This window comes from Acanthaster planci, linkage group LG06 (assembly GCF_054643075.1).
Source record: "Acanthaster planci isolate LZ-2023a linkage group LG06, COTS_SCS, whole genome shotgun sequence".
In the NCBI taxonomy this organism is placed as follows: Eukaryota; Metazoa; Echinodermata; class Asteroidea; order Valvatida; family Acanthasteridae; genus Acanthaster; species Acanthaster planci.
Genome location: NC_141782.1, coordinates 2,201,274 through 2,228,794, shown reverse-complemented (window position 1 = coordinate 2,228,794; position 27,521 = coordinate 2,201,274). Strand labels below are relative to the sequence as shown.

Below are 27,521 nucleotides of genomic sequence, written 5' to 3'. Positions count from 1 at the left end.
ATAGTTGGCTGGGTCAAGGCCGTAGTTCTTCTTGCATACCTTCCGGAAGTTCTCAAATACACCCGCTAACAATAGCACGTCCGTTTCCACGTATAAGTCGTGGTAGTCCCCCAAGTTTTGACAACCAAAGGCTTCCCATACTGTCTCTGCACGAGTGTATTCTTGCTCGGTTATCCCTCCCTGCTTCAGAGAACTATAGAAAGCGTCTACTGGCGGGAGTTTTGTTTCTTGAAATCGATCAAAGGAATCGATATACTCATAAGGATAAATTCCCTTTTCCAAAAGTAAACTCGTCCTCGCTGGAAACCTTTCACAAAGTAATTTAAAATCATCTGGTGAACAATTTTTAACCAACTGATCTAGCGAAGCCGCCATGAAATGAAATGAGTCTAAAAATCTGAGTTGGCCAAAAGAAAACGAAATGTAGTTCTCGGTATTTTTAGCGATCAACTTAATTGATTTCCCATAAAATTCGTGAGCACCCTGCATAATCAAGTGCGCATCGTATTTCTCCAAGTTGTGTAAGATAACCGGAATAGGTGTTTGGTCGGGCACTATTCTTAACTTGAGATTACAACTAGCATGCGCTGGGCCTCGGTACTTCCCCGTCACGTGACAATGATCGCGAACTTTTCTAAAATTGTTGATGGGCTTTTCGCAATCTAAACATTTCCACTCTTTGAACCCAGCTTCATTTTTATGACAGAAAGCAATTTTGTCAGCTTTTGTCTCAGGTGGTTTTGGAATATCACATTGACAGTGAGATTCATACTCACTTCGTTCATCCGCTTTTGCTCGATCTATCAACTTTTCGCATATCCAACATCTATGACAATTTTCGTAGATTTTTTGTAATTGATCGTTCCAAATCAATGGCTCTTTGTTTTTAAACGTTTCGTTTATTTTTTCTTCTTCCCGAGAAAGTGATTCTACAAAATTAACGGCTGCGTCTTGACTTCTATATGTTTTTCGGCTAGTGCAAACTCCATCGCATCTAACGACAGCGTACGAGTATCCGCAAGGCTTGTGAATCTGTGTTTTAACCGTATTTGTGTCAGTCAGCGGTAATTTTTCTAAAACAGACTCAAAATCGGCGTAAATGACAAAAGGCGCGTCTTGCTTATTTTTGTAATTTTTGAACTTGAGTATATTCTCGCCTTTGACGGGCATTTCAACTTTACACGTAGGAACGTTTAAGCCTTGGCAATCTTCTTTGTGGCTGGCTAACTTTTCTTCAGTTAGGAAATGTGTCATGCACTTGAAACACCAGTATTTTTGGCCGTCGTGTTTATTGATGTCACCCGTCAACCGAGAAAAGTTTTAATCCAACAGTAGTGGTTTTCGTCACCTTTGTTAAAGTAAAGTAAATTGATTGGTTCTTCTAAACGCTTGCTTTTGTGGAGAATGTAAATACCGTCTTTTTTGGTATAACCAAACACGTTGATTGCCAAGTTATTTTGCGATTCGATACGAGGGATTTGTGAAATCGGTGTTGGAAAGCTTATGTTTGTAAAATTTAGACCGTCTGCTTCTGACCGGTAAGTCGAAGGCCGCTCGTCATGTATTTTATATTTTGAATTTGTTTCTAGCTGACTTTTGACGCCGTCTGAATACAGCTTTAAAGCTGCTCTCAACGCCCATCGGATACATTCTTGATCTTTATTTTGGACGTTTATGATTGCTTTTTTGTCTAACAGTTCCTTAGGCAACGGAATGTAAGAAGAACCCACTGGATTATATTTAACCACGTTGATGTAAAAAGCGACAACCTTGTCAAAGATCCAACCCGAGCCTTTTTGTGTATGAGCCTCCACCTGTTCGATTTGTTCTTCGCGTTGCTTAGCAAGTGCATTTTTAACGCTTGGTTTACTCGTTACTACGTCTTGATCACTCTGAAAGGGAAAGGTGCCATAGTCAATCGTTCCGTCAATTTTTTCCAATCTAAACTGCACTTTAAGATGTGTTTGTAATTTGTAACTCCCGATTTCTTTGAGTTCAGCTAACGCTGTTTTCTCTATCAACTGCTTGTAAAAATCAAAAAAATGTATTAAATCGTCTTCATAGAAGCGAGGAATCAACTCCCAATTACGAAAATTATCTTTAAAACGCCTTATACGTTTAATGTCTACTTCCTCGAGTTCTTTAGGTTGTGTATAAGCTTTAATCGCATCAATAAAGTCCTGTTTGACGTATCTGTCTTTGTTTGCATAAGGAATATTATATTTTTGTACCGTTTTCAACAGCTGCCGATATGACTGACGCGGGAGATATCTAAATTGTTTTTGATCTGCCCGTATAGCTTCAATGAGCTCGGGTTTAGTGTGAGATTTACGGGTGATTGCCGGTAATGAGATGTTATACCGCTTGACAAAATCTTCTAAAAATGCTTTCTTAAATCGATTAAAGTTCGTTAGTAGAGGCCGGTGTTGTGGGTTGCTCATGTCTCTATTTATATGTAGATCTCTAAAATTTTCATCATTTTTTCTGACGCCTTGACTTGACATGTTTTTTGTATTTTTATATATAGACCATTTATTTAAGGCGGTTGTAAATATAGCGTGTTTTGCTTTGAACAGAGCCATGCTTTAAGTAGAGGTCCAGAGTTCAGACCGGAAAAGCAAGGGGAAATCCCTTTTTGTTTGCGAGCGATTGCTGGTGCAGGTCGGTGCCAGTCACGAGTTCAGATCGGGCAAGTCTCGACTTGTTTGTGAGTGATTGCCAGTCACGAGTTGTTTAGCCAGCCGGGGTCAAAAGTTCAAGGTCAGTGAAGTGGAAATCCCCGGCGCTAGTCACGAGTTGTTTAGTCAGCGAGCAAACGAGCGGCGCCGGGGTCAAAAGGTGAGCGAGCGTAGCGAGCGGTGCGTGTGATGGGTAAAAGAGATTTTGGCTCAAAATGTATAATATTTAGAGCCAGATTTTAGGGGGGTCGATGAGGTACCCAGGGGTTTTTGCTGAAATCTTGAATTTAAGATTTTTAGGGAATTCCCTGAGATTTTTGGGCCGTATAGGTACCCAGGGGTTTTTGTTGAAAACGGTGAAAAGGGCGTGTGGTCCAGAACTGTCAGTTTCCTACTACTTGGGTTTCCTTCAATCTTGTCTCTTACACGTGACACTCTTGTTTCTTTGTGAATTTCTGTGTCGGTTTTGTTATTGTAGTAATTAGGTTAAATACCAGCATTCAAAACAATAGTATATTAAATTTACTAAGCACTTGTGGTCATTGCATTGAATGCTTTGACTGTACCAATTGTAATTACTGCATCAGTTGCCGAGATTTACGTGATGAATCGTTTGTAATATTTATTTTTGACAACAACAGTGGCTTTGGTTGTTACAAAAGGATGAGATTTAAAATGAGCCCTGGGTCGGACCCTTATTCAACCTTAGTTTCTGGGTTATCAAAGTCGGTTGATCTGCAAAATCTGCAACTGGAACAGTACTAGAATTGAGATTTGGAACATAACCCGTCTTCATACCACTCGTTGCTATTTGAAGGTTGTTGTTGTAACCCTCAAATATGTACCGATTTTAAGATCCATGTCTGACGGCACGAGGTACAAACCAGGCACAACCACAAAATTCAGTGGCGTTTTGGCGTACCGTAAGGAGTCTTGAAATAAATAAATGGATGGATGGATGGATGGATGGATGGATGGATGGATGGATGGATGGATGGATGGATGGATGGATGGATGGATGGATGGATGGATGGATGGATGGATGGATGGATGGATGGATGGATGGACGGACGGACGGACGGACGGACGGACGGACGGATAGATGGATAAAGTTGGTTCCCATTTAAATGAAGACTTTTAAAGAGGAGGTGCGGTGGGTTTCATCTCTGCGTGTGAAGGTGGTTGTTCCTGTTTAAAATACTTGAGTGACTTGTTGATTGTTAAACTCATTCGCCAAGTTTTTTCATAAGATCTTTTTAAATCAGCGGCCATGGCTTCCGCTTTCTCCTTGATTTGATAGTCAAATTTTGCCTTGTCCATCTTGGCTTCTTCCAATTTGGTACTGGTCTTTGAGCAAATCTTTATGGCGCAAGAGACGTATTCCTCTATCGTGTTGAGCTTGGCGTCAGCCAGTACTCTGAGTTTGTTCGTATTTCTTGCTTTTCGTCGCCAAACGCTTAGATGCGTATTTCAACATGGCGTTAAAGGCAAACGCGCCTATAATCGCCCCTTCCAACGCAAGGCCTACCAGAGCGCTGATGACGCCCATGATGGCGGGAAAAGTGACAGCTGCCGTCGCTGCCCCAAGTACTTCGACTTCGTGTTCCACGTATTGAATCGCGCATATCCACCTCTTTAACTTTTTGTAAGAAGTCAACGTGCGTCACGCTCTCCTAAGATTTGCGATTTGATGCCTTCGATCTTTTGGAGCCTGTAGACTATGGTGTTTGCCGCTTCAGCGTTGTTTAACTCGTCTAGTGTAAGATAAATATTGGTCATCCCTTCTTTTTTTTATTATATTCGCGTTTTAGAAAACGTCTAGCTAGATCGTAATTTTGCCATCCTTGTTGTTGATGATTTCCTCTTTTCCTTTCTTAATGAAAACTCGTTATAATTATGTCCGTTTATAAGACGTAACAGTTTGCTTGGGTCTAACACGCTACACAACACGTATGAAGGTTGCCCGTTAAAATAATTGAAATGGTTGTTTATTTCTCGACAGTGTATCCAAAGCTCCTTAAAAGAGTTTAACAGTTTCCCTTTGTAAATAACGTTTGGACCGAGCCTACCTCTTGGCAAATTCAATAACTTACCAACTTCTTTGCCCAATTGCAATCTGAGATTTAAATCTATCACCATAATTGTAACTAAATTGGAGTGAACTTTAAAATTCAAACCCGGTATGGCGTTTAAAATAAAATCAAACCAATCCACGTTGTAAAACCCCGGAGGAATAACGACCCTCCCGCGTTTTCCACCCTGCAAAAATCTCCAGGCGTTTCCTTTTTGTGCAACCGCCGCATGATCGCAGTATTACAACCCATAACTAAAAGAGCGTCTCTCGGTTCGGTTTGCGCGTCTCTAATGGCTCTCGTTTTTTCGCCCGTGTCGTCACCTAAAAATCCTTCGCTAATGAATTCCAAAGCCATTCGGCAGGCTTCTTGATAAATATTTTTCTTGAGTTAAAAGTATAAGATATTCTATTGCTTTTGATCGATCTCTACGAATTCCATCTTTTAGATATAATCTTCTCAAATTTGCTTTTTGTTGGATGAGGTTAGATATTTTTTCAATAACTGAGCATTTAAATTCTTCTAGATTCCCCGCCTCGTTTGCTCGAAGATAATCTCTTATTACGTCATAAAACAAATCTGAACTGTCTGCCTCTAATTCTACCAAGGGTACTGTAAATTCACGTGTTTCTACAAAACTCATATCTATATTTATCCTGAGACCTTCAGGTTTCCCTTCTGCAGGACTTCCGTTGATTTGAGTTTGCCATTCCATTTCGGTAAATTTTGCAATGTTAAAATATCCCGGGTGAAAGCCTACTTTTTTTTTACTTTAACGTTTTTATCACTTTTTAAATTATCGATGACATTTCATAATTCAAATGTCTGCTCGCTTTCGGTCAAATAAAAAGAATGCGTTTCCATTTTACTGTAAGCAGTTTTAAAAGAGAGCGCCCTCAAGCGGCCTTCTTCATAAAGTCTAAATTTATCGACAGCATCTCCCCAGCGTATTTCCGAGATTTTAAACAGGTCCCTGATGACTTTGTCTACAATTTGGTCTGTAAACAAGTGTGGATAACACACTGCCACCAACGCCCTGAGTACTTGACCTCTAGAGATCTTGCCTAGTAAAACTTGGCTTAACTTGTTTTCTATGTGGCCCGCTTGATCTTCTGTCAATTGAATGTCTAGTTGTTTGAGCGCTTTGTTTGTTTTAGATTTGGGATTTTAATAAACAAAAGGCTGATTGTATCGGCCCTCTACGTTTCCACTTCAAAGTCTGTATAGGGATGTAATCTTTTAAAACAATCGAAACAATTAACAAATCTGTCATCTATTCTTTTATTGACGTATTTACAAGTATTTTCTTTTCTTTCCACATACGCTTCTGGAGGAGGTTTTTCATTGATCAAAGTGTAAAACTCTTCCAAATGTGGTGGGAGGTAACATGAGTCATTGCTTTTTATAAATACAATATATTTGTTTAAGTTCAGCTGTCATGGGTCTGTCCACCTCGATAGAGCTGCACTGTTCAGGAGTCATGTGTAAGTTCCCTCGGCAAGTACAGTTTTTTAGTTTCACATTGAAGCCGAAATAGGGGATAAACTTTTCTGTGGATACGTCTAGAGCACTACTAGTTGACTATTCCACACAATACATGCACTTTTCGGATACGCGAGAAGGTTGTTTCCAGCTGTTCTTGAGAACACCTACGCATAGTATGACGCTGATCTAAGTTCCCCTCAAATATAATGATGGTCTATATAGACTCAGTTTAACTCCTTTCTTCCATGACTACTTGAAGCTTGTCCGATCGCTGAGCACTCCGTTTGTTTCTCTTGTTGCATGTAACTACATTGAAATATTTTGATGAGTGGTTATCGTAGACTGCGAGATGGCATTTTTTAGACACAGACTTCAATGATTGCATTCGCCATTGTGACCACAGTACAACACAAAGCACTCACTTCCTCAATGAAATAACACACACACGGGGATCCCCGTGTGTCGGAGTCACTCCAGTAATCAAACCAAAAGTACAATCACACACACACACGTTTACGTTACATACCTACCGTGGACATTCCTTTGTTTTTCGTGCAGTTAAGAAAACTCAGTGAAAATACTCATTTTTCTTTAACCAGGAACAAGATTTTTGGCTGGTTTTTATGTACAGTTTCCTTGACTATTCCTCTTCCTTTTAGCACAGATGACCCCTACTCCAAAAGGCCTCTAAACCCATGACACGCCACCCTTACGTATGTATACTTGTGGGGTATTTCTTTTGTTCTCGTGTACTTAAAACTCCCACACAAAACGGAATAAATTTCAAATCACACATTTTTTGTGGTGAGCAAAACATTAAGTGGATTGTGAAGAATTTTTCAGACTTCCAAAGATTCAATTGCATTCAGTGTCCCTAAACAAAGGGAAAAGTTGTTTTAAAAGCCGTAAATATGCCATGAATACATATTACAGATACGCGTTAATATCATGAACATCGACCACTATATAGAGTGTCAACCCCCGCGCTTTTGAAATGCTCATGTCATTCCCCCTCCCCCACCTTTTCCCATCCCCCACCCCCCCTCCACTTTCCAGCAGAATTTACTGTATTGTGCGTACATAGACCTACCTTAATCACCATTGAACTTGGTCAAAGCTTGCATGGAGTACCACGTAAATGGTATCCAGTTGTTGTCTTTGGGGTTGTACAAGACAGAGTGCACATTCCAAAGAGAAACGGATCTGGTTCTTCAGATTTCCCAAGTGCACTGGCAGAAAGATGCGAATCGAATGGGTACAGTAACGGTACATCTACATTGAACATCCGTATGTGTTTTTACAAATGTACAGCCTGGCTCAAAGAACACAAACAATGTAGTTTATGCTACTTATGAAGGAAGGGGGCCACACGAAGAAACGGTGATTTCGTGCGCACAGGAAAATTACGATTATAGTCTTTTTACAGAGCACTAAAAATTCCACTTAAATTAGAAACTAATAGCAAACATGATTTAATGCGATTTTCTGAAGAAAAATGAACAAAGCTAGAAAACCTGAGAGAGAAAGTCGCACCCCTGTACATTTTCAATGGCCCGCTCACACGTCTTGCCGCCAAGGCCATCTGTGCGCATGCGTGCATAATTATGAATTATTTGTGAAATAGGTCTGTACACGTTTCTTGACCATGAATAAAGTACTTTGTTTAGTACTAGTAGCAGTTCGGTATCCCAACAGCGCATGTCCAAAACGGTTCACGTCGGAGGCGCGCGAGCTTCGTTCCGGAGTGACCTTGGGTTTTTTAATTCCCGGAGTGGCTCATTCTCTCAACATTCTATCGAGCACTACATCCCGGGAAACACAATACAGGGCACGTCACTTTCTTTTCGCAAGTATCATGAGTTGTTGATATTTGACACGACTTTTTAGGCCTTGAAAAACATTGCAAGTTTTCTGAAGGGAGCTTATAAAGATAAATGGAAGTTTTTCTTTTTACTTCGACAGGGTAGCCTTGTCAGTTAACAATTTCTAATATCAAGGGCCCCGATAACACTTAGGAAAATAAAGCAAATGAATTTAAAACAATTTCAAACAAATTCAGTAATAAAAGAGACAGATAAAACAGAAACTGAATAGTTTTTCCGCTGGATAATTTTGTTCTCTCCCCGACTGAACACCTTTGCATTGTCGACCAAAAACTTCACCCTGCCTACATGCATTCCCACAGGATCACATACAGTTAATAACAAAATTATTCATACGCCTTATAAATATCAGGTTTTTTGTGTTTTTTAAAGAATAATATTGGGGCCATAGTTGAATACTTTTAGCTTTCAGGTATAATGACTTATGGCTTTGGTTTTACCTCGTTTGCATAACAAAGAGAATGCCACATTGTTTGAATGCTGACATGCTCAGAATTATTTATTTATACCCTTTATCAGTAAGAGTTAATATCAGAAGTAATACTTAAAGCCCTTATTCTTGATTACAGCATCCGGGCAGTTTGTGAAGCTGTTCACGAGGGTTTGGCGCAGATCCACAGTAATCATGGCCAATTCTTCCTTGGCGAAACCTCTGGCTCTTTCGGGTTGGACGACCTGCGAGCATGCACCTTGGACTTGAGGGTTTTCCACAGGTTTCCGACTCTGAGATTAAGGTCTACAGGCTTTGACTTGGTGGTAGCACCCCCACGTGGTACCCTGGAATCATTTTTTGACTGTGTTTGCCGTGTGTTTCGGAACATTGTGAATGCCCACAAAGATGGGGAAAGCTATACAGCCATTTCTGAGCTCTTAAGAGCACCAATTTCCACTGTACAGTGCATCGTCATGATGTACAAAAGTTCAATACTGTGAAAAACATCGGCAAGCATGGATGGAAGGTGAAGGTGTCTCCTTTGGTTATAAAGGTGTCCTGCGAGGCCCTCTCCAACACCAGAACAACAATCACGGCACTTCAGAACAAACCCAGGTGAGATGGGCATCAAGGTTTCAGTGCGTACAATTCGCCGAACACTGCACAAGGAATGGTTACACGGGCGTCGTCCAAAACAGACCCCTTCCTCACTCAAAGGCATCGAAAAACTCAATTCGCATTTGCCAGAGGGCATCGAGACAAGGATCAAAGTTTCTGGTCAGTGGTCATACGAGACGAAACTGAAGCTGTTTGCCACAGGGATGTTTCTTTCGTTTGGCGTAAGCAAGGTGAAGCATTCAACCCAAAGAACACTGTACCGACCGCGAAGTTTGGAGGTTGGAGCATCATGCTGTAGGGTTGTTTCTCTGCAAGTGGGCCAGGCAATCTTGTAAAAGTACACGTAGAAGGAATTATGAAGAGTAATAAATCCAGTTGGTGATTCAGAGAGTGAAAGGTCGAGTTCGGGTCATGGCTTGTTGTTAACGAACAGCGCGATTTGTTGTTCGTGGGTCGGCCGCTCGAACGTCGTAACAGGATATCGCTGGTACAGTTGGTGGCAAGCACCATGCAACATGACGGAATTCGTATATATTTTTTGAGAATAACTGGGCTCAATACGAGCACTTCACGACGGTGCGCCTCCAGGAGTTTACAATTGATGCACGAAATGGGACGAAAGAAATCAGGGCTGGTAGTTTGTAGCATCGCTACCTGCTACAAACCCCACGCATGCGCGTTCCCTCCCTTTACGTTCCCTTTTCTTCTAGCCATCGCACGCACGTGTTTAGATTTTTCATATCATTGCTTTTCGACTTACATTTCTCGTTGGGTATTCTGCTTATCTTTGTCTTTTTGCGTTTGAAACAGTTGTATTTATGATGAATCAATACCATGCCCAAAAAGAAAATAGCAAAGTTTGATTTGGGTTCTTTTGTGGGCAAACTTGAAGAAGAGGACAGGGCAGTGCAGCAGTACAAGGACGCTTTGTCCAATCTGGACCTTTCCTCACATGCTGTTCGTCTGCTGTCGCCAAACGAGCAGTTTGGACTTGCAGTGTCTAAATTTGGATTTGAGGAAGTGAGCCGAGTAGTCAGAGCCATCGAAGTCAGTAGTATTTCCACGCTATATGACCCTTGCATTTTGGCTTCAACGCTGGAAGTAGACGTCAAACTGATTAAACTCTTATTGGGGCAACTGAGATCTACCGCAAGTGATCATACCACTACCAGTGCCAGCTCAGCAACGGGGCCCAACTTCTTCTTGGTTCCACCCTACTCAACCTGCCTTGAATGTGGACTTGAATTGAAGCCACACAATCAGCCGGTGAAGGTGAAAGTCGTGACTTTGCAGGGGTGCTTCAAAGGGCTGAAGTCGAACTTACGCTGCCGCAATTGTAGTCTGACATATAGATACGACTGTTATGGCAGTAGCTCCAGATCGTTTCATCTGTATGAAAAGGTTCAACCCTTCATAGAGGCCAGTAATGTTGTGTATTTTCAACGCGACTTGTTTGAACTGCAGGTCAGCCTTGCGTGAGTATGCTACTTATGTTTGCTTTGAATAATTATTATAAGAAGTGGCTATTGTTGCAGCAGTCATAACGCATTTCTCATTTTCTGTTAATACGACACTGAACTTGTGCAAGTGCGATGACGTAGCTGATCATCACGACGGTTCATATATTTTAAAATTACCTGGATCCCCGAATTCTCGTGGTCAAGATGGAATATGGGAGGGCTGCGTAGCTCCGAGATCAGAATATGGACAGGATTATCCAAACAGTGCTCGAAAATCTGTGATTGTTGAGCTTTCAGTTAACTAAGAACCTTCTTCAGGGCAAGCAGATTCAGTTCAGAAGTAGCATACTCACAAGGTATTATATTCCTGTCGATATATGGTCAAGGTAGAAGATTGGGAACCACTGGTGTGTGAGTTGGAATCCGCACTTGGACCATTTCATTTGTGTTTTTTTTGCCTAAATTTAATGTTTTATACCATATCCCTATTTTTTTTACGTTGTTTTTTAATTGTATAGGCCTAAGCAGGAATCTTTTTTTCTTTTTTCATTGGAGGCTTTGGAGGATTTTTTTAAAGGGAAATAAAGTCCAAAATCTGTGCTAAGTTGGCGTGCTTGCGCAGTTGCAGTGCCGTAACGATAGAAAATGGGAGATGCGTTACGGCTGCGGTAACAACAGCCATGGTAATTATTTTATGTTGCTGTGGAAGGATAAAGTCGGTTCACTATGTTCACTTATGCCACTCTTCCAAATCATGGACTCAACTGACATGACAAAAGTGGAGCATGAGTAACCTATTCCTCTTGGATGGGATCGGTCATACATGCAGCTAGTAATGCTACACAACAGTACATGTAGGCCTATAGTGGGGTTCATTACCTTTAGCACTCAGTTCCTATCCGTTTTGTAAGTAAATTTGTCACAAAGGAAAACACGCCACACTTAACAGATTCTTAATGGGTGGTCGATGTTGTTGTGGGTTAACTTGTGGTTGGACGGTTCCAGTAAATGACGATCAATACATGTAACTGTATGATCAGTTCATGTGCAGTGGGTGTGATTTAAACTGAAGTGACGTCACACTTATGAACTGGATTATAAGGGAACAAATTCTACTTTTTTGAAATAACTTATCAAAAAAAGTTTTTGGTGATGTCCTCTTTCATATCAGAAAGAGGACAGGGTTTTTGGTTAAACAGCAGCGTAAATGACTGCCCCAAATAGAGTTGTGAATGACAAATAAGCAGATACAGTGTGGTTCCTTGACCTGGGTCGGGATTGTTTCTGATGAATGTAAAAAGCCAGAATAGGGTAACCAGACGAAAAACAAAATGGCTTCATTTGAATGAGTGGTTGTCTTTTGCCAAACTCTTGTCACAAATTCGAAGTTTTCTTGCTTAGATCTTGTCAACATTTACCGAAACTAGGCCTATCAGGATTGAGTAATGGTTCCTTAAGGTCAAAATGTAAGTTAGTTTGAGAAAGTGGACTATGTTTCCTCATTTGGGCCTATAGGAACAGGGTGCTAATGAACCACCATACAGTTCAGTGAAAATGGTTCTCAAAAATTCCCAAACTCACCCAAAACCCCTTTTTTCCCCACCTAATGTCTGTTTTAAATGGCCGGCAAACTTTTGGCACTTCAATATCTTTTGTGACATACATGTTACGTGTCCAAATCTGACCGTTTTTGCTGACACATGCATGACACTTGAAACATTTCGCTGCTTGCTCCTTTGAAATGCGCAGACTTTGATTTTGAATCTGCAATAACTCTATGGGTGAAACATGGCCCTCCCAGAAACAAATACAGTGCTCAGGTACCGCCCCCTCCCCCAAATCACAACTGTCCATAAAACTCACTTGCAGCAAGTAAGCGCCTTTCTTTTTTGCCACCGTGAAACAGTCATTGGTAGCACTCCCAAATGACATTTTGAGACAAAAATGTGTAATAACACTTTTGCATTTATACCCTGGACGTTATAGTCGTAATGCAATGTAGAAGGTGTCCAACCTGTGCTATGATTCCACATAATGTTTCGTAATTTACTTGCCACTTTCTTGTTTTTATGCTGACAAAAGTTTCCATTGACATATGATTCATTGGACGAGTTAGCACCTGCACTGATTTTCTACAGTTTAAAATTTTGTTCATCAATTTAAATTCTTTTTTTTCTATATTGGAGTCTACTGGTTGTATTGTCTTTTTTCCTCAGGAATCATTCTTGGGTCAGTTTCGTAGGCTTTGCTGAGTCCTTCAACACTGCATTTGGCCTATCAAGAAGTGAAGGTATGTGTACTCCTATCAATTCCTGTGAAAGAAATTTAAGATTCGTGCACAGATTATTTGCCATTATTGTCGTCTTTCTCTGTCATAAACTTAATCTGTTGTCAGTAGTTTTAAATTCATTGCTATCAATTTTTTCTAATTTTCATCAGCTCAGGGTCCTTAAATTAATGACAGCAGTTTTAATTGACAAGGACCTATTGTGTGAGCTCACATGGTTTGTACAGTTACACATGTCCTAATCAGGAGGGACTGAAAGTTTCCATTTTGGGGCTTTCGCCAAAAACCCCAAATTGGGGGCTTTTTTGGATAGAGGCAGGCGGCTATATTTATAGCTGAACGCATTGTTTTTAAGTTCAGGAGTATCTTGGGAAAAGGCGGTTATCAATTAATTGCATTTTCGCATTCGAAATGCGTATGTTTAGCTTACATCACATGATCTTTAACTGGCTTGCAACAATCTCTGACTCAGGCCAACATGTACTTGTACTGAAATGTTGCATAGTACATTGTAGTATTCAACTTCCGCTTTTTGCTGCTTAGCATGTGTTGCCCTAACCTTATCATAAATATTAATAGTTATGTTGTAAATAATAAAACTCAAGCTTTTTAACAAATCAAAAACTTCTAAAAATCTGAAAAATCATTTCGTTTATCATCCCAAATGCAGCGTTACATCCGTTCAACTTTCGGACATCATTTATAAAAAGTGCAAATTAAAGCTGACCTTACGCTATCATCTTGGAAGTACACTGTTAATGAAACCATCACTCCATCAAATGTGTCATATATGTAGCAAAGAATAAGTATATTATGTGTTTGTGGATGGCATCAGAAACCAAATTATTGTATGATTTCGTAACAGTGCATTCTATCCCCCACAGACAAGTTTGTGTGGTAAATGTAGATACTGTTTTTTCCTCTTTTGTGTGACACCCCTGAAGTCAATGAACCAATGGATGTTTATGTAACCACCCTGACCCAGGCCTGCAGTACCTAAATGTTACTGTGACAGGTGTGTTCGCACACAATTTTCATATTTAATTACTATGAAATCACACCCTTGGGTTTGTGTTTGTTTTAGGGATCTCCAGTAAACAGGTTTCCTCAGCATTCTTTCATGGAGAGCTGCACAATGAACTACGTGAACGCAGACGACTTGATATGTTTGGTTTGCTCAAGACAGATGGAGACCGAGAAAAACTCTTGGAGCAGATTGAAAGTATTCGTCGGCAGACGATTTATGATCATACCAACTGCCATGCCAAATGTGAAGCGAAAGGTTAGTTACTTGTCTTTTAAATTTTTTGCAGCCGAAGTGTTTGCATTTAATTGCATGCATTTAGCTTATGTTATGTTACCTTTATAACATTTTTTGCTAATGTTTTTTGGTTTCCCTTTATGTAAGATACCACCTTCGACTTTTTAAAACCCCTGAGGAACAACTCTTGTTTTGGAATTTCATTTGAGAACTGAAACCGCATTGTAATTGTTAAGGCATGTTTTTAAGGGGTTCTATATGCCTCTTTTCCTTTTTGTAGCAAAGCAAATGTGATGTTCGTATGTGTAAATATCCTTTGGGTGAATAGAGGTGATCATTATCATTCAACTCAATTGTACGCTTGCTATTGTCGATTTTTCTTGTAGAATGAATACTTTGAAATCATTGCAATCATTTGAAATAGGTTGCGGCCGTGTCTTTGTGGCAGATGGCATCTGGAAACTGAGTTTTCCGCATTGTATGCATCGATGTGAGGTATGAGTGTAAATTGAAACAGTTTCACTTTTTATGTTCAGTGTTACTAGAACCTATATATTACATTTTAAAGAATGCTTACCAGTGAGACATAATTGTATTTAATACCTCTCGCAAAAGGACTTCACATTAAGAATGAAGAAGATGCATTATTTATCTACATTATAAAATTGCTTTTTCCTATATGGTCATAGTTCTGTAAATAGATCTTTGAATGTAGTGTTCAATGAATGCCATGAAAAAACTTGACCATGACCATATTCATCCACTTTATTGTTTCCTTTTTTTGACAGTAAATCGTTCCTTTTTAGTGAGAGTGTGCTCAGTGCTTTATTAGACTTTTTATGGCCATTTATTGTTTAAGTTGGATGAAAATTTCTGAATATTATGATCATTCAGGTTTGCATTCATGTAGTTGTTTCCTTTCAGAATTTGTCCATTCTCTGTGTTTCAGGCAAGCTCTCTGCATTCTCTCAGTGTACTGTTTATGAGGTCTTTTTTTATATTTATTTGAAACAAATCATACAGGGAAGCTGACTAGGTGCTTATGAATGATTACAAAGATGAACAAAGAAATTGACTGGGGGGGGGACTTGAACCTGTGCCCTGTGGAATACCATACCAGTGCTCTACCAACTGAGTTACCCAGCCATATTTATTTTGCTTAGTAACTTGTTTGATTTCATTTAACTGCATTTTTTAAATTAATTTATTAAACATTTCCTGATTAATTTTTCTTATTTTGTCTATTCCACTCTCTAGAATAAAGTGTCTGGCATCCCAGTCCCCAGCCTACCAGATGTCTGTACCAAATCCCCATTATATGGCCAGGCATTTTGCACAGAGCACTGCGAAGTTGCCAAACAGTCGAGCATTCCAACTGGTCTGGCTGACTTTCTGAAGTACTGTGGAGTCAAAGGAGATGATGCTCATACCGATTCCACAGGTAAAAGTTACTATTTTGAAGAGGTTAAGCCTATGCATGGTATGTAACTGTAAATACCAGGTTTAGAACTGTACATTAGTTTCTTTGCAGTGCATATACAATTTTTGAATATTGTTAAATAGTCCAGAAAAGCCATTTGTTTTTTCTATTGAGTGTCTCAGTTGCTGCTATGTATATCAGCCCTAACAACCCAGCACCCATAACACGTAACAGCATTTTTTGCTACATGTACTGTAGGTTCTTTCCAGTTGGTCTGGTCAAAGTATGCTTGATTTAGTCAGGTTTGTTACTAAGAGGAACTCATCCTAGACATGTCCTGCAAAGAGCTTTCCATGCTGTATCACCTCAAATCCGAAATAGAGCCATTTTGGATTTTAAAAGGTTTGATAGTGACTTGCTAGTACACGTACATGTACATTGACAAGTAGATGATCACGTACCTGTACCGAAAATGTTTTTTTAAAAATGTAACTTGAAAAAAAGGAACACTGGAAGAAGACAACTCTGGGGGGAAATCGCTTGCACAAAATAATACCTAACTAGGGATCAACTAAGGAGAAATCGTGAGGTATTTTTAAGAAAAATACGACAGGACGGAAAAAGTGTTTGATCTCAAAAATAGTCAAAAGAAAAAAATATTTGATTCAACAAACAAGAGCCAATCTAGAAAAAAACTAATCTACAATCTATTAAGTAACTTCTTAGCCGATAAAAAAGTAACAAAAATGAAAAGTCAAAGAAAAGCAAAAAAACCCAAATTAGTGAAAATACCTCAGACCGTAAACTTGAGACCTAGAAAGTCAACTTTTAGACCCAGTAAACCTTAACCTTTTAGTAAAATACTCTCAATAAATATCAGCAGTACTAAAAAAACAGAAACGGGTATTGAGAAAATAACGACCCCCCCAAAAAAACAAACCAAAACCAAACACAGTATCAAGAAAAGGCACAAATCAATTACGATCAAACTTCAACAACCTGAAAAAAATGGAAAACTTATAAATGAATGCTACAACAAAGAACTATTCAGTGCATTATACAAGGCTAGTACATGTACATGTGAAGGCTTCATCCTTATCCCAACTTAAGCATGGGGCTTACATGTATATACAAGAAGTCAGGTTTAACTCATGAATAATCATGATGCAATTAACAAAGGACTTGGCCACTTCTTGGAAGGCAGGCAACACTAATCCTAATCCCTAGTCATAAACTGAAATTGCTCCAACCATGTGTTGAGGCATAGGAAGGGTGAACAAAGAAAACTGTCTTATCCAAGATACATGTTCAACTACATGGCAATAGAAGAATACAAAAGTGTACACATATACCCAAAACTCATGACTAAAATATACAAAGATAACATGGAAAGGTTAAATCGGTTCGTATGACTTCAGGCACTTTCAATCTAAGGCTATACAAAAAAGGAGGAACTCCCATATCCTAAATTCCTCAAAACCTCACTACAGTGCATTAGCTTACAAAAACCAATGTTCTCCAAAGTATGGTAACCTTACGTTAGATGCACTTTCCTAAAAGACTGCTTTCAAATGAAATCTAAGAGCCATCCTAGGAACATTTCGATTTGACCTTCTATTCTATAAACATGTGAACTGCTTAAACCAAATCAATTATCCAAAGAAACAGAAACTTCCTCGAACATTGTTTTGTTTGGCCTGCTCCTTACCTACGATAAAAGAAAAGTAATTATACCAGACACAGTGACACTAAAATAACGAATCACAGCTGAACCTACGTTAAGATAAAAACTAAAAAATTTTAATAACCCTACTAGTTAAAATTAATAAAATCCTGAATCTTGCAGTTTAATATGTCACTGGACAAATGCAATATTACAAAGTTAAGTTTTAACTGTACATGTTACAATGGTGTGGCTTTGCTCACTCTGTATATGCCATGGTAGGGCATTCCATAGTTAGGCTGAGGAGTAATGGGTTTGGCTGAGGATTAATGAGGAGAGTGTCATGCTTAATTGTGGCCAGGGGTTTTTGTAATACAAAACTTCTAAAGGCGACCCTGCAAGCCATCTGACCTTTTCACCCGGCCAGAGTTCCCCCCCCCACCCTTCCCCATCCCAGCATGGCACCTTGAGCTTGGATTTTAACAGATGTGCTGTTTGCCAGAACCATGTCCTGGAATCAGATACATTACTGTTGACACTCCTGCGTTACCACCCACTGAACCAGAGGTACCATCACTTGTAGCTCTTCTGATGTCAAATATGTGACCTGTCACGACAAAATGAGAGTAAAGTAGCATCCCACTCTTTCCTGTTTTGAGGGTTCAGAGTCATATTGAAGTTAGAGGTCAATGTTTTGGTTTGTTAATTTTTGGAAAGAGTAAACCACTTCCTATTTATTTTCAAATATTTTGCAGAATAACATATTGCAAATTGTCATTTCCTTAGCAATTTTGACGATAGCACTATCTGTTCCTGGTCTGAAATGTTGAAACAATGTCGGGAACAAAGATGCAAACCTGCCAGAATAATGTCACATTGTCACCTTGTACTTCTACCCTAAGTGTTCCATGTACATGCCATTGGAAAGCTCAATTTCTGCTAAATCCAAAAATTACCAATATCTCGTATGTGTGAAGTTAGCTCATTTTGTGGTGACAGGTCACAAATCCTTTGCCCCTTTATCCAGCCTGCAGCTTTCTTGACCTTTCCTTTTGTCCTCTTGCATTCCTTCATACTTGGTTGATTTTCTGTTTGCCTGTTTGTCACCTGGGAGAAGCTCTGAATGAATACCTCTGCACCATACTGTACAACCCCATGGCCTGAGCATCCAAGAATGAACCTACTTATTAACACTCTTTTATTTCCCTTCTTTTTTGTCTGCAGTCCAGTTCCATCCATTGTATTTTTTCTTTGATCTCTTCCCTGCTTACATTCCTTTGTTATTCAACCAGTCCCCTTGATCCTTTTCCCCTTTATCAAGCCTGCAGCTTTCTTGACCTTTCCTTTTGTCCTCTTGCATTCATCCATACTTGGTTGATTTTCTGTTTGCCTGTTTGTCGAGTTTACATGTACTTGTCATTTTGATAGGAGTAAAACGTAAATCCCTCCAAGGGTTAAAGCTTAATCACTGTGAATACTATTATTTTTGTGTGCTCCTGTCTATGCCTGCATCTATTGTTATGTAGAACATTTTGCTTGATAAATAAAATGAAAATTTACAGTCATTGTTCTAGCAGGGCGGGCCACCCTGGCAAAACTTTAGACTGCCCCACCAAACTTGTGCCGCCCCGCTTAAATTCTCACCGGCCTGCTATTTCTTCTATTGGATTTCTCCACCATCTGCACTACTTATGCAAACCCAAAGAAAGTTTATCGCACTTTATGAAACGAACAGGATGAGTTTGCCATCATTATTCAACACAACAGAAAAGCACTTGGCACCACTAGTGATCAAAGTTGTGGATCAGGATTTGTGAATCTGTTGAAACAGGTATCCGCTTCTCATCAGAGATGACCTAAAGACCTGGTGCTGGCTGGGCTATGAAATTACTGAAAATGATCTGTTAGTGCAGATTTGAAGGAGTCATACATATCTATGTCCAGAATATTGTGTGGCAAGGTATTCCAGTGAGGGATTGTTCATGGAAAAAGGCTGTTCACATAAGTAGTTGATTTTGCTGTTATTTGTATAAATGATAAGCAATGGTGTCCTCTGGTGCTTCTAGAGGGTTTACACAGGTGATGTTCCCACTTTATATCAAATAAGTTGGGGCTAATTTGATACATCAGAGATAATCTAACGACCCTCCAGTTAACTTCAAGGTTTGGCCAGTCCAGTCGGTGCTGCATTTCAGTAACACTCCCTTCCCTAGAGTAGTCATCCAAACACAGATGAGTAGCCGATCTCTGGATCATGTCAAGACGGGGTTTCTCATTCTTTTTTGTTGGATACCAGGCTGCAGAACCATACATAAGTTTAGGCAGGATCAATGATTTGTATAACTGTGTTTATACACCAACTTGACAGGTTTTGAAGTTTCTCCCGATAATGCCCAATGATTCCTACAGTTAGTGGTAACATCCAAAATGTGACTTTCCCATTTCAGATTATTACCAAATTGTTTTCCCAGATATGAGTCTGAAGTTGATCTCCACATTTCCATTTTTTTTTCATAGATTGGAATTGCTTTGAATAAAACTTCCTTTTTTCTGCTTCGATAACATCTTCTTATGTGTTCTAAATTCTCAAACAATTTTTGGTGAAGTGTAACTTCTTGTACACTTTTTTTTTCTGCAAACATATACAATGCAGAAAAGAAGTAATCAAAATAATTTTTGGAGACTTTTTAATGTAAATTGGCTTAAAATCATTGCATATTTTTCCTAGTTGTGAATTGTACATTGCACATGTATGTGACGTAATGGGTTTGTCAACTGTGCAGGGCAGGGGGATAGATGCTGATTGCTCACAGTACAGCTGAAAAACAGTCAAAACTGAACTTGATGACTGACTGCATTTCACCGAAGTGAAATGATTCTGTGGCTGGAATCAGACCATGGAGTTATTTTTGATACCCAGATTTTAGAAAGCGACCATGCACGATCCATTCATGTTGCGCAAACGTACGTACATGTAATCCCGAACCATCCGCTCAATGGCAAGTTCTGATGAGTAAATAAAGAAATACCCCGCAAAATAAAATCAACTTTTGATGACCTACTGATAACAATCTTGCCTTCATTTCAACATAAGCCAATCTGATTCAAGGAGTCCAAAAAAGGTGCCCAGGAAATACCTCAGATTGCACCACAAAGCAATTAGAATAAAAAATTTCCTGTGGCGGGCACCAGATGCCGTTATGGTTTCAAGGTCCGGGCTCACATCATATGTCGCCCAGTTTTAATCTTAGGCTGTGGAGAACACTGTACATTTAATCTGAAAAGATTAATTCTTTTTGTACTGTGGCTGTTCTTTCACATGGGCCGCAATACTCTTCTTTTTTTCTTCATGTTTGCATGATTATATAGCTGGCCGATTGGGACCTTTTATTCCTTGTGTTTTTGTGTGTTTTTCTTTTTGCATCTTATTATTTTCTCTTCTGCGTTGTTTGAGCAAGTTGTAGTTTGTATGTTCAAAATGTACTTCCTTTAAATTTTTCTATCATACCTTTTTCATGCTTTCTTTACGTTTCCATCGTAACTTGCATTTATTCAAAGAAGAATTTCAAACGGACTTGTTATTGATGTAATCTTTGTGTTGAAGGCCTTTCCGCTGCTGACATTGGAGGCCCTACGCCATTGCGTGATAGCGAAGGCCCATCAACATCAACTACGAGGGAAGGCAGATCGGCAGTAACTGCAAGTGAAGGGAGATCCATATCAACTGCGAACGAAGGCCCATCAACGTCAACTGCAAGTGAAGGCTTAACTATGCTGACTGCATGTGACGGGGCATCAACATTGACTGCGAGTGAAGACCCATCAACACCTCTTGACAATACTGCTGCGAACTTAGTCCTTGCATGTGATGCTAATTGCAATCGTAAGTCCATTTGGCCAGTTTGTTTGGTGGAACCATTTTGTTTTGGCCCTGACTTGTTCTGATCATTATGTTGTATTTACAGTAGAATGACAAAGACCATTGGGTCCACGCAAATTGTTCGGTGCATTCGTCATTCCATGTGGAGATTGTTAATCACGGCCACAGGCACCTGTTCCAAATTAAAGCCCTTTTTGTTTATAACCTTTTTCAATAATTTTTGTGTCTGATGTTTTTAGACCAAAATGAACATCCAAACATGGTAAAAAAAATTTCTTTTTTCCCTTGTGGGGTAGTCATCTCTGTAAGTGTAATCTTGAATTGCAGTATTGCATACATTGTCATTGAAAAATTGAATGTAACCTGTTTATACAATTACGCTTGTTCCTGTTGTTAATACAAAATTTCATGAACTGGCCAGACCTGGTACCATTTGATAAAGAAGCAATGGAGGCACTATAATGTACATTTCAAAAGCCAGCAGCAAAATGGCAATCATGTTAAAAACTGCTCAAGACTCGCAAGGTATTAGGCCCCCCCCCCCATAAAAAAGTTAGTCTATTTTCAAAAAGCTGCTGTTTGCAAGTTATGCCGAGGGGTTTCAGTGCTTGAGTAGTTCAATAACATTCTTGAAATTTCTAAGTGAACTCCATCATATTTTGAGCTGTTTTGATTCAAAGGGCATGTGCTAATGCGAATAAATCTTTGAATGGGGTAAGCCTGGTTTGACGTGACTTGTGCCCATTGTCCTGTGCACATCTTAAGGCCATCCACCCTCTTAGTTTTTTTCCCTTATTTTTAAACCATTATATTTGTTATTATTACAAACTGATCTGAATGTGTAAGATACATTTACCGAATGATATGCAAATTTATGCTGATTTTTTGTTCTTGTTTTCAACAGAAGAAACAATCACTAAAGTTGGTGGAGTCCTGTCCAAGTTGCAGCCAGTGTCGTGTTGTGGTGAATCTGTAGTGGATGCCCAAGGTGAGAAATGCTGCACCAGGGGCATTTATTTTTCAGTAGTTACCCTTGCTGCCTACACCTGAATTGTCTCCTTTGAAATTTCAATGCGTAATCTGTACAATCATATTGTAAATGGATGAATAATTCTTGCCAAAAATTCTACATTGCGTTGTTTTTACCTTAACAAACCACTGTGTTGAAAAGATGTAAAGAAATTCTGTGCCTGGAATATTGTTAGATAAATGTACACGTATGGAAATGCAAGCATACATTACATTCTAGACATTATAAAATTCTCGTTTATCTGTGAAACAACCACAAATTACGGTTGACCTTTCGAAACCCAAGCTTTCCATAAAGTATCCAATGTGAATCTCATTATTTTGTGTTATGTGAAAAAAGGGCAAGGTTCATGTGTTCATTCTCAATAGTCTATAATGTCTGTCTTGTTATCATTGATATGAATTGTGACTTGGGGTACAACTTAAATAGATATCAACAGAGTCTAAGTTCCATACTCTTGTGACGCACATGCAATTGGCAATCGAAACATGCATACACATTCGAATATGCATGTGCTACCATAGACTTTGACAATTTTTGGAGCTGCTTTTGCCCGTCAATTGGCTTTATGTGAGAAAAATATTTTTAGTTACTTGTAGGGGTTACCCTACATCCCATGTCTTGTTTTGCATATAGATAGTATGAAACAGACCAAGGTTGGAGACATTATTGTCATTCATTCAAAATACCACACTATACAAAAGGAGTCTGAACATCTCCTCATGTAACCCTATATTCCTGTGATCTGAACTACTCTTCTTACTATCGCAACCCACATTGACAATAGGAACAACAGCCTTCCTCAATGAACACAGCTACTCCATTTCCACCATGCTGAATGAATGTGTGGAAGAAATACCATCGACCTGTAAGAAGGATGTTGGAGGCAAGAAACGACTTCAGAAGTGGTCAAGGGGGCATTTATTTGTTGTTCGTGCTGGTGGCCATATTGAGTTTTGGAAAACTTTGTACAAGTGAGTATGTTCTGAAATTTAATCTGAAATAGGCATTGGACATTGATCCTTTTCTGTTAAATCTTCATAATGCTCCTCTTTTTAAGCTGTTATCTAGTGCACCTTTTTTAAAAGTGCAGCTAAAGTAAAAAGAATTCCAGACAGTATGAACAGTTGAAGACTGCCCATTAAAAAATGCATTAGCTCGGAGGAAAAACCTAACTTTTTTGAAATAAATGTTTGGAATTGACATCGATTTCAAATGTTCATTATTTTGTCTTGCCTGAATTGCTTGTTGACCGCATGTCAATAACTCAATATGTGTGGACAGTCTAATGTTTAACGTGCCCTCAATTTTCTGCGATTACCTCCTGAATGTTATACGGCATGTTGGTTACGAGAGACTGACAGTAGTCCACCCTTATTTCCTTCTAACAGACTGTTTGATGGCCTAAACTGAGGCCTTGGTATTTGATGGCTGTTTTTCTGCAACCTTTTCTTTCTCAACCTTTCTGAGATTTTTTATTGCGTTGAGATCCGGACTGTTGCTAGGCCAGTCGTGAACGTTTAGTTCGTTCCTTGACCTGAAGTCATTAACTTTGACAGAGTTTAACCTACTTTATCCTCTGAAGTAAATAACCATGGTGTGCAAAATTATGGAGATTGCTAGATGCGGAAAGGTTGTCATTTTAAATTACTGTCATGTAATGATCTTAAAATATGTTGACATGTGTAAAGTATTAAATCAGAAATAATTAAAAAAAAATAAAAAGCCATTTGCGCTGTGTTTTATACAGACAAAATCTGTAATTTCTGCCCAAGAGTCCATATAATTTGTGCTCCCATTTACTTTGATTTTTTCTTCAATTTCAATCGGCACCGAAAGTAAACAAGATGTTACGATATCGTGATTTCATATTTCATTAACAAAAAAAAAGCATTTTCATATAATTCTCCCCTTTTTACTTTGTATTCCCGTAAATGTATTGTGTATCTACAGATCAGAGTCACCCTCACAGGTCTTCCTGATTCTCATAGCCTGGCTGTTTCCTTTCTTGAGGACGGTGCCGTCTACTTCGTGGTCCAATTTGTCCATAGTGTACGATAATATGTGCCACTTGGACAACATGAACGTTGCTAGGAAACCGTTACCACTTGCGTGGCCATGGTCTCACATGTGGTTGAATCTGCACAAGTGTGTAGACAGGTTACATGTACGCAACCACACCGACAAGCTGTGCAGAACAAAGTATAACCCAGATGATCATCTGTTGGAGACGGACAATACTCTTTGCGCTGAGCAAACCTTCGTGTGGCTGTCACGATATAAAAAAATATTGTGTGCCATGCCAAAATTACACCATTTGTTTTATTTGCACAGAATGGTGGTTCGGCGTAACAAGTACACTGAGTATTGTTACAATAGCGGTTACGACCCATTGCTTCCGGTTGTAAAGAGCACCAGCACTACTTAGTTTGAAGCAGTCCTTGATGCCACTTTCAATATTTAGGATTGTGGTAAAAAGTAACTGTATGTAACCTCTATCCACAAAGTGAGCTCACATGCAGAAATTGTTATATTCCAATTAATAAATAAAAAAAAATAATAAAATTAATAGAGCTTTCTACTGTTATGTACATGGAACAGGTGAAAGTATATATTGACAATGTAATACTGTGGTGGCTTTGCATACTTGTTCACAACACTGGTTCAGCATTTTTGACCTTGTTTTTTTTTTTTGGTATATGTTGGCCTCTCTTTTGTTCACTGAAATTTACAAGACTAAATCGTGTAAAAGAAGGTTGCCAACTGATAAGTGAGTGTTTTTAAAATGATGCAATTTTCAAACCAACCCAGTATTTTGCAGTTGTCTTGCAGCATGTATACACTTTTAATTCTTGCTGTTATCATTTATTTCTTAATGGGCCAAATCCAATCAAACTACGGTATTTGGCAATTTTAAAGTGCAAACAAAACTGGAAAGTGACATTGTGTGTCTTTGAGCAAACATGCTGCTTGAAAAACACGAAACCTGTACTTTTTTATAACTTGTTCAGACTTACCAATCATTTTATTAGTGTTGGTTAGTGTTGGTAGTGGGTTGGTGTTGCCCCTGAAAGCTGACCAAAATTGAGCTTGAAATCCAGCATAATTTTATGGAGAAAACCAGAAGGAACATTGACTATCTGCAGGGAATTAACAATTGTCAAAGGTAAATGTATATCATGGATACTGCTAGGTGATGGGATTCCATCTTGAACTTGCATGAAGGTTTGTTCGGAAAATTAGTTCCAAGGGTAAATTGCACAGTGCTCCAGTTAATCAGTTGTGCTCCCTTTGAGTGCTGATAACTAAAGATGTATTTTCCAAAAGCATAGTCAAAGTTATTTAATTTTTTTCTTTTGGGATGGTTGATCTAGACCTTTGTGCTGTCACTGTTTTCCGATAAATGACATTTATAGCTCTGGCCTGACACTGTACAAGCCTGGTTTTTGTCAACAGGGTATTTCGGTCATGCCGCTTTGATTCGAGTTCTTGGTCGTTGATTGACTTTGTTTTTACCTCAAAAGAACAAATGTAACATAAATTAGGGAAACTTACTTTACAAGAATATATTGCTTAATTTCCGATTTTCTTGAAACTTCCACCACAAATACGAGTATTTGGTTTGCGTAACTCTCGTTTTCGACCTTCATTTCAAAGTGTTATTGAAAGGAACGATTTACTGCACTGCTGTTACGTGGTAATATTAAGTGGCACAATTGTTATCCGATAAAATTTAATTTTAATACCTGCCTGCATCACTTTCTAATCAAAACTTTTGTATGGTCAGTTGTATTTCCTAGATATTTCAAACTTCATGCCATTGGCTGATTTAGCTCTTTACTGGAAATATTTGCCCTTGATTTCAGCATTGTTGCACGCGTGCTGCATACAAAAGGTGTGGGAACTTCTTACATCTCAGCTTTTGCTAGATGTTTAGGTGTTGACGTGGAGTGTTTATTGATACCAACGGTTGCCATGTTGACTTTCGTTTACATGTATATCAATGCTGCCCGATCCTGTACGTGTATCCTGTATTCCTTTGTATTACATTTTGTAGATGACTTTGTATGTGTAGTGTTTGCCTGAAGTGGTTTTTGTATAAATGAATCATTTCTGGATCGGGTTGAACATTTGATTAAGCACCACTCAGTATGCGTAGAATTTTAATTTTACTACTGATATCTGTTGTTTTCTAGTCATGCGGCAATGTGTATTTGTTTTAACATGCACAGTGTGTGATTATTTTCATCATTTATTATGTTTGTTAATTTTTGGCGCAAGTAAAGATGATTCATGTGTGGACTTATGTTTCAATAGTTCGACATACAAATTAACCTTTTCTGTATGCGAACGCAGTGTATAAAACTTACTCCTGTAGACGTTTGTGTACAGACGAAATATGTGTCCCCTAGTTTTGTCCATGGTATTTGATTTCTGGGTTTTTTGGTGCTGTTGGTTGTTAGTATTCATTGTGATAGCTTTCGTTAATGTGAAATAAAGTATGTATACTGCTTAGTTCATTTGGACTTGACATGTTTTAGAAAATCTTTAAAAGTGGTAAGCTGGATGCAACATTTCATTTGACTTAGTCGAAAATCTGTTGACTGATAACATTTCATTATACCTCATATTAAGAACATTGCGTTTGTGCTCGACAGTGTCACATGTGATAGATTACAGTGACCCCAACTGGATGCTAAATCCAGGGAAGGACGCAGTTTTGAAGTTTGAACCGCCAAGGCCGTAACATTTGGCCACTCGTCATTTTCTGGCATGCCTGTTATGTCCATTGACAAAGCACCCAGCCAGCGCTTACTACGCACCATCACTTTCAAAACCACAAAAAACCTCTTCTACCACCATAATTTTTCGTCAGTAATTTATGTCACGAAAACTATTTGCACGCCCAGGGAATTAAATGTTCTGGTCTTTGTTATTGCTTGATTTGACCCCCCAGTGTCAAATCTGGCACATTTAATTGTTACGTCTTTTACCTTAAATTGTAAAGGGTAGTTATTAACCTTCTCAGACGCTTTTTCTGCAGTTATTTTGGAATAAATTTTGAACCCAAATCCGTGTGTTGGATTTCACTTCAACCGTATTATATCATGTCATACCAAATTCTTTTCTATGAGATGTCAGTGCAAGTGCCCATCTTAAAAGAACTGTTATATCATTTGACGAATGGCTAGGATATGTGGTCATTGTTTGTTTGTTTTTGTTTTGTGTGTGTGTGTTTATTCTAATGTAATCTAAATTCATTTTATTTTGCATTGTTAAATATCTTGTCGCTTGGCTTTTACTCAAATTGAACCCATTAATTTACTTTACATATAAACTTTAAATATAAA

At 38.9% G+C, this 27,521-nt stretch overlaps 1 protein-coding gene across 1 annotated transcript; it reads left to right on the top strand.

The window, feature by feature from the left end:
• Positions 1 to 9,780: 9,780 nt before the first annotated feature.
• On the top strand, positions 9,781 to 27,366 carry LOC110985613 (uncharacterized). The gene is made up of 9 exons (XM_022246792.2): positions 9,781 to 10,644; positions 12,846 to 12,919; positions 14,001 to 14,198; positions 14,602 to 14,672; positions 15,435 to 15,618; positions 20,865 to 21,143; positions 22,045 to 22,128; positions 22,958 to 23,144; positions 24,124 to 27,366. Exons 1-9 carry the CDS (start codon positions 10,004 to 10,006, stop codon positions 24,596 to 24,598), a joined length of 2,193 nt encoding a protein of 730 aa, XP_022102484.2. The 5' UTR covers positions 9,781 to 10,003; the 3' UTR covers positions 24,599 to 27,366.
• Positions 27,367 to 27,521: the final 155 nt, after the last annotated feature.